At 60.2% G+C, this 11932-nt stretch overlaps 5 protein-coding genes across 5 annotated transcripts; 3 read left to right on the top strand and 2 right to left on the bottom strand.

Annotated features, from left to right (window-relative positions):
- Positions 1-964: 964 nt before the first annotated feature.
- GGTG_08781 (hypothetical protein) lies at positions 965-1668 on the top strand (the record flags this gene model as incomplete). The annotated part of the gene is made up of 3 exons (XM_009226623.1): positions 965-993; positions 1183-1426; positions 1570-1668. 3 exons carry the CDS (start codon positions 965-967, stop codon positions 1666-1668), a joined length of 372 nt encoding a protein of 123 aa, XP_009224887.1.
- A 2059-nt stretch (positions 1669-3727) lies between these two features.
- Positions 3728-4270, top strand: GGTG_08780 (hypothetical protein; the record flags this gene model as incomplete). The annotated part of the gene is made up of 2 exons (XM_009226622.1): positions 3728-3786; positions 3850-4270. 2 exons carry the CDS (start codon positions 3728-3730, stop codon positions 4121-4123), a joined length of 333 nt encoding a protein of 110 aa, XP_009224886.1. The 3' UTR covers positions 4124-4270.
- On the bottom strand, positions 4209-6497 carry GGTG_08779 (hypothetical protein). Its single transcript, XM_009226621.1, has 2 exons — positions 4868-6497; positions 4209-4782 (listed from the first exon to the last, which is right to left on the bottom strand). Exons 1-2 carry the CDS (start codon positions 6110-6112, stop codon positions 4633-4635), a joined length of 1395 nt encoding a protein of 464 aa, XP_009224885.1. The 5' UTR covers positions 6113-6497; the 3' UTR covers positions 4209-4632.
- A 395-nt stretch (positions 6498-6892) lies between these two features.
- On the bottom strand, positions 6893-9076 carry GGTG_08778 (ATPase family AAA domain-containing protein 1). The gene is made up of 4 exons (XM_009226620.1): positions 8692-9076; positions 8341-8626; positions 7883-8255; positions 6893-7808 (listed from the first exon to the last, which is right to left on the bottom strand). The coding sequence occupies exons 1-4, from the start codon at positions 8779-8781 to the stop codon at positions 7220-7222; spliced, it is 1338 nt and encodes a 445-aa protein (XP_009224884.1). The 5' UTR covers positions 8782-9076; the 3' UTR covers positions 6893-7219.
- Positions 9077-9196: 120 nt separating this feature from the next.
- On the top strand, positions 9197-11755 carry GGTG_08777 (hypothetical protein). The gene is made up of 3 exons (XM_009226619.1): positions 9197-10516; positions 10598-11068; positions 11163-11755. Exons 1-3 carry the CDS (start codon positions 9448-9450, stop codon positions 11375-11377), a joined length of 1755 nt encoding a protein of 584 aa, XP_009224883.1. The 5' UTR covers positions 9197-9447; the 3' UTR covers positions 11378-11755.
- Positions 11756-11932: the final 177 nt, after the last annotated feature.

The raw sequence follows: 11932 nt of genomic DNA, 5'->3' as shown, positions 1-11932 counted from the left end.
AGAGTTTCGAGTGGTCTCGTCTGCCATTTTTGCATAGTCTTCTCGTTTACCCTCTCCTTTGTACTACATAGTAGCGTCTCTCGTCCTATATCAAAAGGCTTCTTGTTGTGTCACGTCATGTTGTGCTCAGAGACCCCGTCCAAAGTCTACAAAGTTTAACTTTTGCCGAGTCTTAGCAGTGTGAGCACGGGCTCCGCTAGTAATTGCCCCTTGGCTTTTCCCCTATCGCGGCGTTCCCCGACGAGACGGGCATGGGTAAATGTATCTATGTTACGCATAGGTCCTCCATGTTGTCATATGTTGTCCCACATGCTGCATTGGCTCGTCCTACTCCAGTGATGCTGGGGTCGCGGTTGTGTGCATACATCCTTATGCCCCAGGAACAAAGTTCTGGTAGGACAAGCAGCGTGGTGGCGTCCAGGGACTGGCGCCCCTTTTGGTCACCTGCGTTTTTTTTTTTGCTCTGTGTGGCCTTGTTCTTTCTTTGTTCGTTTCCTTGCTCTTGGGATATCTATCTTTCGCCCGCAACGGGCCAATGCCTCTGGGGTAGCAGTGGTCCGGCAGGAAGGGGTACACGGCAGATTTGCCGAAGGCGAGAACAAACGAGGGAGAAAAGAAACGAGAAAACCCAAGGGGCCCTCTTCCGACAAGGAAGCCAAAGTCGAGGCACTGTAACTCCCCAACTCCCTTTCGAGCACATGTACCGTATATCGGCTGGGGAATCGAGCTGCTGCTCCATCCCATCAGTAGTAGTACCCTTTCCCACACGGGGTCGCTACCAGTCGCCTGCCCTCCACCTTTTTCGAGGGGTCCCGTCACCACGGTAGCATGTAACGTCACAAAGTCGAGCATGCACGAGACGAAGGACTTGGGGTTCCCAAGCCTTGGGAGGGCAGAGACAAAACGCGCCCCCCCTTCCCTCTCGCCTGGCGATCCCTTGATCAGGCCACAACTTGGTCGGCATATGCAGCCAACCTTGACGGCTCCCGAGCAGTAAGCGGATTTTTCTTTTCTCCAGGTGAGGACGATCTTGTTCCGGAACGGGAGTGGAAGGCATCTGGGCTGTGCGACAAGGGAGAGGAGAGGATCAGATACTGGGAGTGGAGGATCAGATAGCCAGGGTCGGGGGACCCTAGGTTTACTACATCTTTCAGGGCTTGTTTGCCGGAGAAAACTTGCTAGGCTCTCCGGCGCTGGAACCGGTGGGCTGCTCCATGTGGACAACACGGAGGCGCCCCGTGAGGTGAGGAGGGGTGTCGGCCCCGCAGAGGAATCTTTCGACACCTTAACACCAGTGCTTGAGCATATCCCCAGCCCCATTCTCCCGCACGTGCCCGGCGGCATGACCATTGTGGTGACCCCGTCCGGCTGCGGGCGTGGAGGGATTATGCTTCTCTTTTCGTCGTACGCATCTCCTTTCCTGCTCGTACGTCCCCTGTTTTACACCCCCCCTTCCCTGTAAATGGCATCGGATGCGGGGGGAGATAACAAACAGAGAGGTGGCGGGTACGGAAGGGAGAGGGAAGAGAGAGAGGGAGAGTGTGGGCATCCCGCCCGCCTTGCGGGAAGAGTGCGGGAGGGTCGTGGGACTCCTCGAGGTACCCGGCCAACGAGGCCATCTTTGACACGGTTGCCCGCAGCTCGGCCGTGCGTGGAGGAGGCGGATGAGAAAAGACGTGTCGAATTATCTCTTGTCTTCTCACCCCCTCCCTCTCTCTCTCTTCCTCCTCCGTCCTGCCTTTGCCCTTCACTTCCCCGAGACTTTGTCTCCCAAGGGGCACAGGGGCTGCAGCGAGCCGTCATCAGGCGCACCAGAGTTTCACGGCCGTTTGCTTTTCCCCATACCTCGATATTTCGGGCTGTAAGGGCGGCTATCTGCAGGTTCTGGGCCACCCGCTCTTGTCGCTCAGAGCCTGCGGGGGGCAATGCTGATGTGATTATCAACAGCAATGACAAGAGAGATAGGAAGGCTGTGTGCTACCTTTCATAGCTGCCATGTAGCATGTAGACGCCCGATCTCTAGTGTTACGTCTCCCGAAAGATCCGGCAGGATGAGGGGGAGAAAGAGAGAGGGGGCATACGGCTAGCCGAGTCCACACGATGGAAACCTCGAGAATGAAACGTGCCTGTATGCCCTGCAGACACTAGACTAGCCGTGTATGGTCGGTCTCCTGGGCCTCTGAGAGAGACCTCTTGAGGTGGCAGGTAGGCCCCGGCGGGCGTATCTCGATCCTGGATGCGTTTTGCTCTACTTTTGCATCGACAGACAAGGATAAGGGGGCAGAAGACAAACGACGGGCCGCAGTCTAGGGTGTCGCTCGTCCAGACAACACGCTAGGCCGCCCAGGAGATACCAGCTCGCCGCAACACTGCAAGACCGACTTGGGTCTGGCCGTGATTCCACGCTCACCGGAGTCGACTCTTGCTGGTTGCGCACATGTCCGTTCCAAGCAAAAAAAAACTCACCGGCAGGCAAGACTTCGCCGGCCGGCAAGGCAGAGATGATGAAGATCTTTGTCCATATCGAGGGGCTCTACGGATGGCTTCTCCGTTTGTCCCCATGTCATCCCTCGGGCTCCTTTCCCCTTTTCGACCGGACAGGGCCCGACAGAAGGGGAAGAGGGAGGTGTATGCAGTATGCATGTCATCGTCAGCTCCGAATGAGGGATATGCCCTGGGTCTAGTTGGCCATCTCTCCCCTCCCCCCCTGCCCTGCCAGCCACGGGCATGGACGTGCTGCGTGCTCAGCTGACCTGCCCCAGGTGGTCGCACCGAGCAGCTATATCTCTTTCACCGCATGTACCCAACAAACAACCTCCCCCTTTCCTGTTTTATCACCCTCCTCTCCCCATCTTGGCCCCTTGACCGGTGTCCAGTCGCGGCGGCGCGGCGGCATCTAGGGGGGGACCGGTGTGCTGGGAAGTCCCCAGTAAATTATGTTCCTCTTTCTCTCTCTTCCTCTCTTTGTCTCCTCTCCGGGCTTCTCCTACGCTACGCTACCTGCTTCCATCCTTTCTCTCCGACCCCGGTCCCTGAACATGTCGGGACGGCCTGCAGACCTAGGTCTAGGGTTCTACATCCAGAGGGGCCATCCGATCCATCCCCCTTCCTCACGCGCGGGGAAAAGCAGCTGGACGCCACCGCCGCCGCCGACGACCGCCGCTTGTTTCTTCTGCTTCCCTCGGGTTCACAGTTCAGACCGGTCCTACCCTCCCATCCAGTCGTGGCCCATTGCGAGCCCATGCTGTGCTTCCCTGGTGCTGGGCGTGGTGATGTGGCGACCGTCGATCGACACCCCAATGACACGGAGGGAGCGATGGAGGTGGGGGAGGAGAGGGGAAGGGGGTCAGCGGCGGTGCGTGCCTTTTTTCGGAACCGGTTGACTCCGTCGTTTGGTCCCCCACTGGGCTGTCCAGAGACTGTTTGGTACTGTTTGGTACTGCTTGGTACTGTTTGGTACTGTTTGGCACTTTGACCGGTATCGAGGAAGGATGGCGCGATGCCTGATTACCTTGCGACAGCTCTGGTGGTGATGGAGATATAAAAAGGGGTGTGCCTTCTCACATCTGGCTCTTGCGGGCGACGGTGGTGTTATAGCCTCCCTAGTACCACACACACAGACACACACACACACACGCATTATCAGAGAGTAACTGAGAAACCAGCCAGTCCGCCTGACTATCTATCAAAGAGAGAAAAAGATCACCATAGTCCTCCACGGCCCACCATGCCTCACAGCGTCAAGCAGGACTCGTCGAACAAGCAGCACACGGTCGCCAGCTACAGGTATTTTTTTTCCCGCGCCTTCACCCGCCTTTGGAATAAAGCGTGCTAACATATCCGGAGCAGCAACACGGCCGGCGCCGCCAACAACATGGCCGGCTTTGCCAGCCAACTGGACGCGATGCAGGCCAAGACCATGATGCAGGTCTGGCACGAGGAGCGGAACCCGTCTAACCTCACCTTTAGCGAGTGCACGCAGCTCCGGGGTGAGGTGAGGTCTGGTGGCGGTGGAGGTAGCAAGAAGAACGGCTCTAGGTTGGTGGGACTCTTCTCTGTGTGGCTCCCAAGACTCGAGGCACTGACGAACAATCCGTGTGGAACCACGCACAGGCGCAAGTGAGGGTTGGAAATAACCAACGGCCATCACTTTCTTCTTCCTTTTCTTTTATCTTGGCACGGGACTCCTATGGGTGGCAGCGATGGTTTGGGTGGTATGTTTTCAATTTTGCAGGGATGCTATTTTCGGAGGAGGCTATTTCACTGGGAGGCAGTCTAGGGCCATTTTCCACCTGGGATTTTCTGTCGGAGCTAGTTTTTGTTCCACCAGTCTTCAAACAAACCAGTAACTACGGCTTCTCGTTTCCAACAATACGCAAAAAAAAAAAAACAATATTGGTGCGTACCAGCAAAGCCTGCTCTTTTTTTATGCCTCCCATTTTCATGCTTTTCTACAGGGGAGAAATGAGATAAATAAAAGACGCCCAGAACGCCACCCGTTGATTTGCTGCGCCAATGATCCTAGGAGGGAGGACAAAAGAGAACACGGAGCGAGACACGGCGTGTGTGAGATGTAGGAGAAGGCAGGAGCGCGGATATACACAAAATAGGGGGTACTCTCTAGAATGACGACTAGGCAGAGCTCTCAGCCGGCTTCTCGCTGCCCGATGACTCGGCACCGGACGACGAGGTCACGGCCATGGGGGTCTGGCCGATCTCCAGAGCCTTTCCGGTGGCGTGGAAGCCGTCGACGGTGAGGGAGACGGCGCCGGCTTGAACGAGCTGGAAGAGAAGAGAATAGTGTTAGTAAATGAAAAGGATAAGGGGCAAGAAAGTGGGGGGAAAAAAAGAAAAAAAAAAAACTTACAGCCCTCGACAAGTCATCAATTAGATCCTCAACGTCCTCGATGCCGACGCACAGGCGGATAATGTCCTCGGGCATCTGGCGCTCGGCGCGCGTCTTGGCGTCGATGCTGGCGTGGCTCATCTGGCAGGGCATGCTGATGAGGCTGTTGACGCAGCCGAAGCTGACGCTGATGGCCCAGAGGCGGGCGGCCTCGACGACGCGCTGCGACAGGTCGGGGTCGCCCGTCTCGAACGACAGCACGGCGCCGGCGCCGCGGGCCATGGAGAAGTGCAGGTCGTGCTGCGGGTGCGAGGCCAGGCCCGGGTAGCGGACGCGGAAGCCGCGCGACTCGAGGAACTCGGCGATGCGCTGGGCGTTTGCCTGCTGCTTCTCCATGCGCACGGCCAGCGTCTTGACGCCGCGCATGAGCAGGAACGAGTCGTTTGGGCTGAGGCCGCAGCCAGTGGCGTTGACGGTGAAGTACATGCGGTCGGCGAGGGCGGCGTCGTTGCAGGCCACGACGCCCGACATGATGTCGTGGTGGCCCGAGAGGTACTTGGTGCCCGACTCGTAGACCACGTCGGCGCCCAGGTCGAGCGGGTTGCAGAGCATGGGCGAGAGCATGGTGTTGTCGACGACGACGAGGGCCTTTGGGTTGGCGTCGTGGGCGGCGCGGGCGATGGCGGGCACGTCGACGATCTTGATGAGCGGGTTGGTCGGGGTCTCGAGCAGCACCATGGCGGTGCGGGCCGAGAGCGCGGCCGACACGCGGGCCGGGTTCGTGGTGTCGACGTGGCGCACGAGGATGCCCTGGTTGGCCGACATGTAGGCCAGCAGGCGGTTGGTGCCGCCGTACAGGTCGTCGCCCGTCACCACCTCGTCGCCGGGCCGCAGCAGGCGCGTGATGACGTCGAGGGCGCCCATGCCGGACCCGACGGCTAGGGCGCGGGCGGCGTTCATGATCTTGGCCAGGTGGCGCTCGAGGTGGGTGCGCGTCGGGTTGCCCGACCGCGTGTAGTCGTACTCGGCGTTGCCGCCCGCCGCCGTCGCCTGCTTGAAGGTGGCCGACTGGTAGATGGGCATGCTCGAGGCCCCGTACTGGTCCTTGGACTCGGTGTAGACGAGCTCCGTGGCCAGGGCGTAGCGCCGCCGGCCGTTGCTGGGGCTGGACGGCGCCGGCGACGGCGGCAGGTCGTGGCCGTCGACGTCGACCAGGCCGAGCGCCTTCTTGGCGGCCGACGGCGGCGCGCTGGAGGGGGCGGCCATGGCGGGTATGGTGTGAGGGCGGAAGGGAGATGGGTGGGAGGAGGAGGAGGGGGAGGTCGCCGAGGCAGGTACTCGTCTAGGCGGTAGTCGGGCTTGTGTGTTTCCAGTGTTTGGGTCGGTCACTGTCTCGGGAACTTGTATCTGTCAGGTCAATGTCAAGCACACGAGCAAGCCTGGTGACTCCTCTCCTCGACAAACGTTATTGCTCCCGGCCGCTGTTACTTGGGTCACCCCACCTGCGATTGAACAAGAGGGGCAAGAAACTAAACTAGCACCTACACGGAGCTAGTTCGGTAGGATGTAATTGTTTTTGCTTTTTCCCGGAAAGGATTGGAATTGAGCCAAAGGGAGCTAATGTATATATTGAGAAGTTGTAAAAACCACTACACACAGCTGTAGCCCAAGCCATCAGCCCAAGTACTGTACCATCGTTACTTCCCCTTGTGGGCCATCCCATCCAATCCGCGAGGTTGGAATGCATTCCTCTCGCCCAGCTTGGGAGGGTGGGCAGAGTCTGGGGAACCGAACCCATTGACCGCAATTGACCGCAGACACGTCCCACCGCCTTTTGCCAGAATTACTTCCTAACCGTCGAGCCTTCCGATCAGCGGAGACGGCAAAAACAGAAGCGGGCCGTGGCCTGGTTGGGGTCGAGCGACAGCCGTGCTTGCTCGCTAGGGCGGTACCTGGCGTGCCCTGCATTTTGTGGCTGGCGGGCTGGTACCTCTTTAGCGGCGCCCCTTGTTCGCCATGTGGGCCCAGATATGACGTGATTGCGGGCGGCTCTTTGTGATCGGGCCTGACTCTGGCAAACCTGGAAATGGCTATCAACAGCAAGGGGTTGCCCAGGAACTACTGTGTAGTAACGGCAGTAACATTTGGTTGAATATGTCTTCATATCGGCATCCCGCCCGTGCCCCCATCTGTCTATATCCACATTAGATTTGTACATGCCTGTTTACCGCGAACGCCGGGCAAAACATGCCGTCTCAACGACTGGGAAAACCGTCCTGGCAGCTGATATCCAACTGCGCAGCAATTCATCGCAGGCAGAACAAAATAACAAGACGAATGCGAACGTGGTCTCCGCCGACAATCCACGGCCTCCTAGTCCGGCGACACAGGTCTCTGCTGCTGGGTTTCGTCATCGTCGTCCACATCTTCGTACTCGTCGCTGCTCCCCGACGCCCGCTTCGCCTCGGCCGCGCCCCCGGCCTTGATGTCGGCGACGGCCCGGGCCTCTCGCAGCTGCTCATGGTTCTGGTGGTGCCTCTGCGGCTGCGCACCGCCCCTCTTGTTGAAGAAGTCCTCGGTCCGGATGCCGCGGATCATGGCCGGGTCGACCTTGGCCATGGGTACGCCTGCTGCGCGCTGGGCACGGATGTGCTCGCGCATGGGCGCCATGGCTGCATCGCGGCACGCCTCTTTGAGGTCGCTGCCCGACATTCCCGCCGTCACGGCCGCCACGTACTCTAGGTCGAACTGTTCCGGGTCCCGCTTGGTCGGGCCCAGCACAAGCTCCAGGATCCGCCGCCGCTGCTCCCGCCCGGGCAGCGGCACGGGGAACTTCTTGGGCATGCGCCGTAGGATCGCCTCGTCAATGTCGTTGATACGGTTCGTCGCCCCCAGCACAACTATCCTCGACGGGACGCCAGACGCGTTGGACGACGTCAGGCCATCCCATAGCGTCATGAACCTGGCCACCATGTTAGATATCACCTAGTCTGGAAGCACTACGGTGAGGTGACAGTGATAGTGACAGTAACCTACTCGGCCTTGACCATGCCGCTGGCCTCGTGCTCCCCGCGGGTGCGGGTGCCGAGCACGGCGTCGATCTCGTCGATGAAAATGATGGCGGGCTGTAGCTTGCGGGCGAGAGAGAAGACGGCGCGGACTAGCTTGTTGGAGTCGCCGTACCACTTCTCCGTCAGGGTTGATATGTGCAGGTTGATGAAGGAAGCACCGCTCTCGTGCGCCACCGCCTTGGCCAGCATGGTCTTTCCACACCCGGGAGGGCCGTAGAGCAGCACGCCCGAGGGCGCGGCGAGAAGCGGGGCGGCGTGCGAGTAGAGGTGAGGCATGGTCAGCGGGTAGATGACGGCCTCCTTGACCTCCTCGATTATCTCGTCCATGCCGCCAATGTCTGCCGTGCCACGTGGTTTCAAGTCAGCCCGCTGTCCTAGACTCCTGTCCTGGGTTCCTATCCTATCAGAGTGGCCATGTCCTACCGTCGAAGCCCACGGTTATGTCCTCGGGGGCCACCACCTCAAGTGCAATCTGGTTCTCGTAGTCGTTCAGCACTAGGTCCTCAACGCGGGGGCCGCTGCCCCGGGCGCTGGACGTGTCACCGTCGGTGGCGTCGCCCTTGGCGTCGGCATCCTTGCGGTTGCGTAGCCTCTGCAGGTTCGCCTTTGCCTTGAGACTGGCCTGCTCGTGCTTCTCCTTGTCCGGGTCGACGAGGGTGTTGGTGAGGGACGAGAGGATGTTCTTGGTCAGAAAGTAGAGGGTTGCGGTCTGCGGCGGAGCGTGTTAGTTGGAGGGCCGAGTCCAGCACCGACAGCGACAAAACGGCAACGCACCATGCCTGCGAACATGACAATGTCCATCAGGTAGTCGCCAGCCCGTTTGCGGTCCGCCATGGTCGCGAGCTTCGACCCCAGGCCCCACATCAACGGCGGTGCGGATGGGCTGGACAGTCAGGAAGCTCTGACTGGAACCAACCCTACTGAGATGAACAAGGGAAAAATAGCCTGGGCGGCGGCGTCGTGGTCGAGTCCAGGTGTCGAGGGGCAGCGAGGCGGGCAGGGGTGGTCGAGGGCGGTGGGTTTGTTCCTAGCCGAGGCTCTGACCAGCATGTGGTTTAGTCCCCGATAGTGGTGAAGAGTGTCCTGTCGGGCTGGTGGCGGCGTCTTGTTGTCTGCCGTCCGCCTTTCTTGGTAATTCCTGGGGGTGCCGGGACGTGCCTGAGAGAGAGCGCTTGGACCAGGCCAGTCTGGGCTGGCGGCGACTAAATTGAGCGCCGCCACTGGTCCACGTCGCCCCGCCAAGGTGGGGCGTCCCTTGTTTACTTTGAATCCCTGCGCGACAGCATCGACGGGGCTTGCTTCTTTTTCTGCCCAACGAGGGGGGCTGCATTGAATCGGTAGACGGGAATATTGTGACGCCGCACTTCGCGCTCACCTAGCCGCACCCAGGAACCCGATTGCTGTCACCGGCGCTCCAGCATACAGTCTCTCCATCACAGAGAGCGGCCAGCTGTCCTTGGCAACGCCCTTGACAACGCGACGCGACGCGCAGCACCAACATCGAAACCAAACGGACGGGAAACACGCCGAATGTCCAAAGCCGCACACAAGCACAACCTGCTGGGTCTGGTGGACGAGGACTCCGAGGACGACCTGGTGGAACAGAGGAAGCCGACCGCCAACACGACCAGGAAACGGACCGCAAGCGGAGCACCCACGACCGCCTCGATGCCGCCCGCCAAGAAAAGGGGAGGTGCCACGGCTGCCGCAACCGCAAAAGGCCGCGGCGGCACGGCGAACAAGGTCACGAAGCCCGCTGCCAAAACAGTCCCGGCCTCCCGGCGACGCGCTAGCGACCAAGTCGCCGCTGCGCTGGCGGAAGCCGAGGCCGAGGCCGAGGCGGCCGCAGAGGCCCCCGCGCCGCGCAACCCACCTGGCAGGAGAGGCGGGCGCGGAAGGGGAGGGGCGGCTGGGGCTAGAGGCAGGGTGATCGCCTCAATACAGCAGGACGACGGCCCAAGGGCGGTAGAGGACGAGGAGGCTGGCGAGGTCGAGGCGTCGGTGCTGTCGCCTCCTGATAGCGACAATCCCCAGACGACAGCCAGGCGCGCGCGCGGTCGGCCCAGAGCCGGCGCGGCCACGGCATCCGGGGCAAAACGCCCAGCAACACGGGATGCGTCGGAGCCGGTGGAGGAAGCCCCTGAGCCTGAGCCTGCCCCTGTCCCCCCGAGGAGAGGGCGGAAGCCAGCGGCAGGAAAGGCGAAGGCGGCGGCGGCGGCGGCGGCACCACCAGCAGCAGGAAGGGAAGATGAGACGCTCGAGATACCCGAAACGCAACAGGCCCCAGAGGAACCCATGGACGTCGATGTGACCGAGGACGAGGCCACGGGGCCGCTAATAGGGGATGAACTGACCGAGATATCGCCACTCCAGTCGCCGCCTGGTCCCGCGGTGCGCCACCCCAGCATATCGCCTACTAAGGTTAGGTCTACGATGGATTTGGACGAGAGCGACTCCTCTCTACGGCGTCGGCTGGGCGAGCTCACGAAGAAGCACGACGCGCTCGAGGCCAAGTACCGCGACCTGCGCGAGATCGGGGTCAAGGAGGCCGAGAGGACGTTTGAGCGGCTCAAGAAACAAACCGAGGAGAGGGACAAAGGTTTATAGCCACGTTTCATTTTGCCAGACCCCGGAAATCAGACAGGCTTGCTGACAAGACTGACCACTTCCCCGTTTCCAGCCGCAAACGACCTGATCGCGAAGCTCAAGGAGGAGCTGGCGGCGCAAAAGGAGCTCGCCAAGGAGGGCCAGCGGCACAAGAAGGACCTCGAGGCCAAACAGGCCGAGGCGGCATCCCTCACCTCCCAGGTGGCCGCGCTCGAGGGCGCCGTGGCCGAGGCCAAGAAGGAGGTCAAGACGCTGGCCGCCAAGCTCGCGTCGTCGCGCACCGTCGTCGACAGCGTCGCCGCCTCCAAGGTCCCGGGCAGCGCCCTCAAGCCCGGCCACCACCTCCACCTCGGCAGCGCCCTCAAGCCGGGCACGGCGGCCGCGCGCGCCGCCGCCGCCAGCGCCGAGGCCATGCAGTCGGCGGCCCAGGTGGCCCAGATGAAGGAGGACCTGTACGGCGACCTGACGGGCCTCATTGTGCGCGGCGTCAAGCGGACCCCGGAAGAGGACGTGTTTGACTGCATCCAGACGGGGAGGAATGGGAGTATGTTCTCTTACATTACCTTTTCCCGCCAAGCTCCTCCACTCGCTGCTCTTGTTTCCTTACTGACCAAACCAAAAAAAAAAAAAACACACAGCCCTCCACTTCAAGCTCTCGATAGGCAGCGACCTGTCGGCCGAGAGCTACGACCAGGTGCAGTTCATGTACATGCCCCAGCTGGACCCCAGCCGCGACAGGGCCCTGGTCGAGATGCTGCCCGACTACTTGGTGGAGGAGATCAGCTTCCCGCGGCCTCATGCGGCCAAGTTCTACTCGCGGGTCATGAGGTCGTTGACGGAACGCATCGACTGAGGACCCGTGTGTTTCTTTTCCACTGTTCTTTTTTCTCCGCTTCTCTGTGCCACTTTTCTTTGCTCAAACTTGTCAAGGCCGGACTGGTATTCTGGGTGTCTTGTATTTCTGTGTTATTGTATGGGTGGCTTCCTCGCGCATGATATTTTTTTACATGATACCTGGACGGAGCTGGGAGGCGTTTTGTCTTGGTTTTTTTTTTTGGCCACTAGAGAAAACAAGGCCCGCGATCCCGCCTTTTGTTTTGCTACATAGTGTTAATAACTAGGGGCGGGGGCGGGCGGTCTCGATGCTCGCAGTAGCCGCGCGTGTTGTTCAACAAAGCGAGCCAGCTTATATACATCCCGTTTCCAAACCATCTCCTTGCATAGCATACGACGCAGCAGGAAGCCATCCTCTCCCACGAGCCTCTCTGCAGCAGAGCTTCAAAACACCGGACATGTGTGTGCATGATGAAATATCGGCACGAGTTACCCGTGCAGAGCAGCAAGGCAACTCTACTCGACTGGTTCTCACCTCCGGCTGTTGACGCTGACAATATCAGGTCCACCGGTA

Source organism: Gaeumannomyces tritici, assembly GCF_000145635.1.
Source record: "Gaeumannomyces tritici R3-111a-1 unplaced genomic scaffold supercont2.4, whole genome shotgun sequence".
NCBI lineage: Eukaryota > Fungi > Ascomycota > Sordariomycetes > Magnaporthales > Magnaporthaceae > Gaeumannomyces > Gaeumannomyces tritici.
This window is presented reverse-complemented; position numbering and strand designations above follow the sequence as displayed.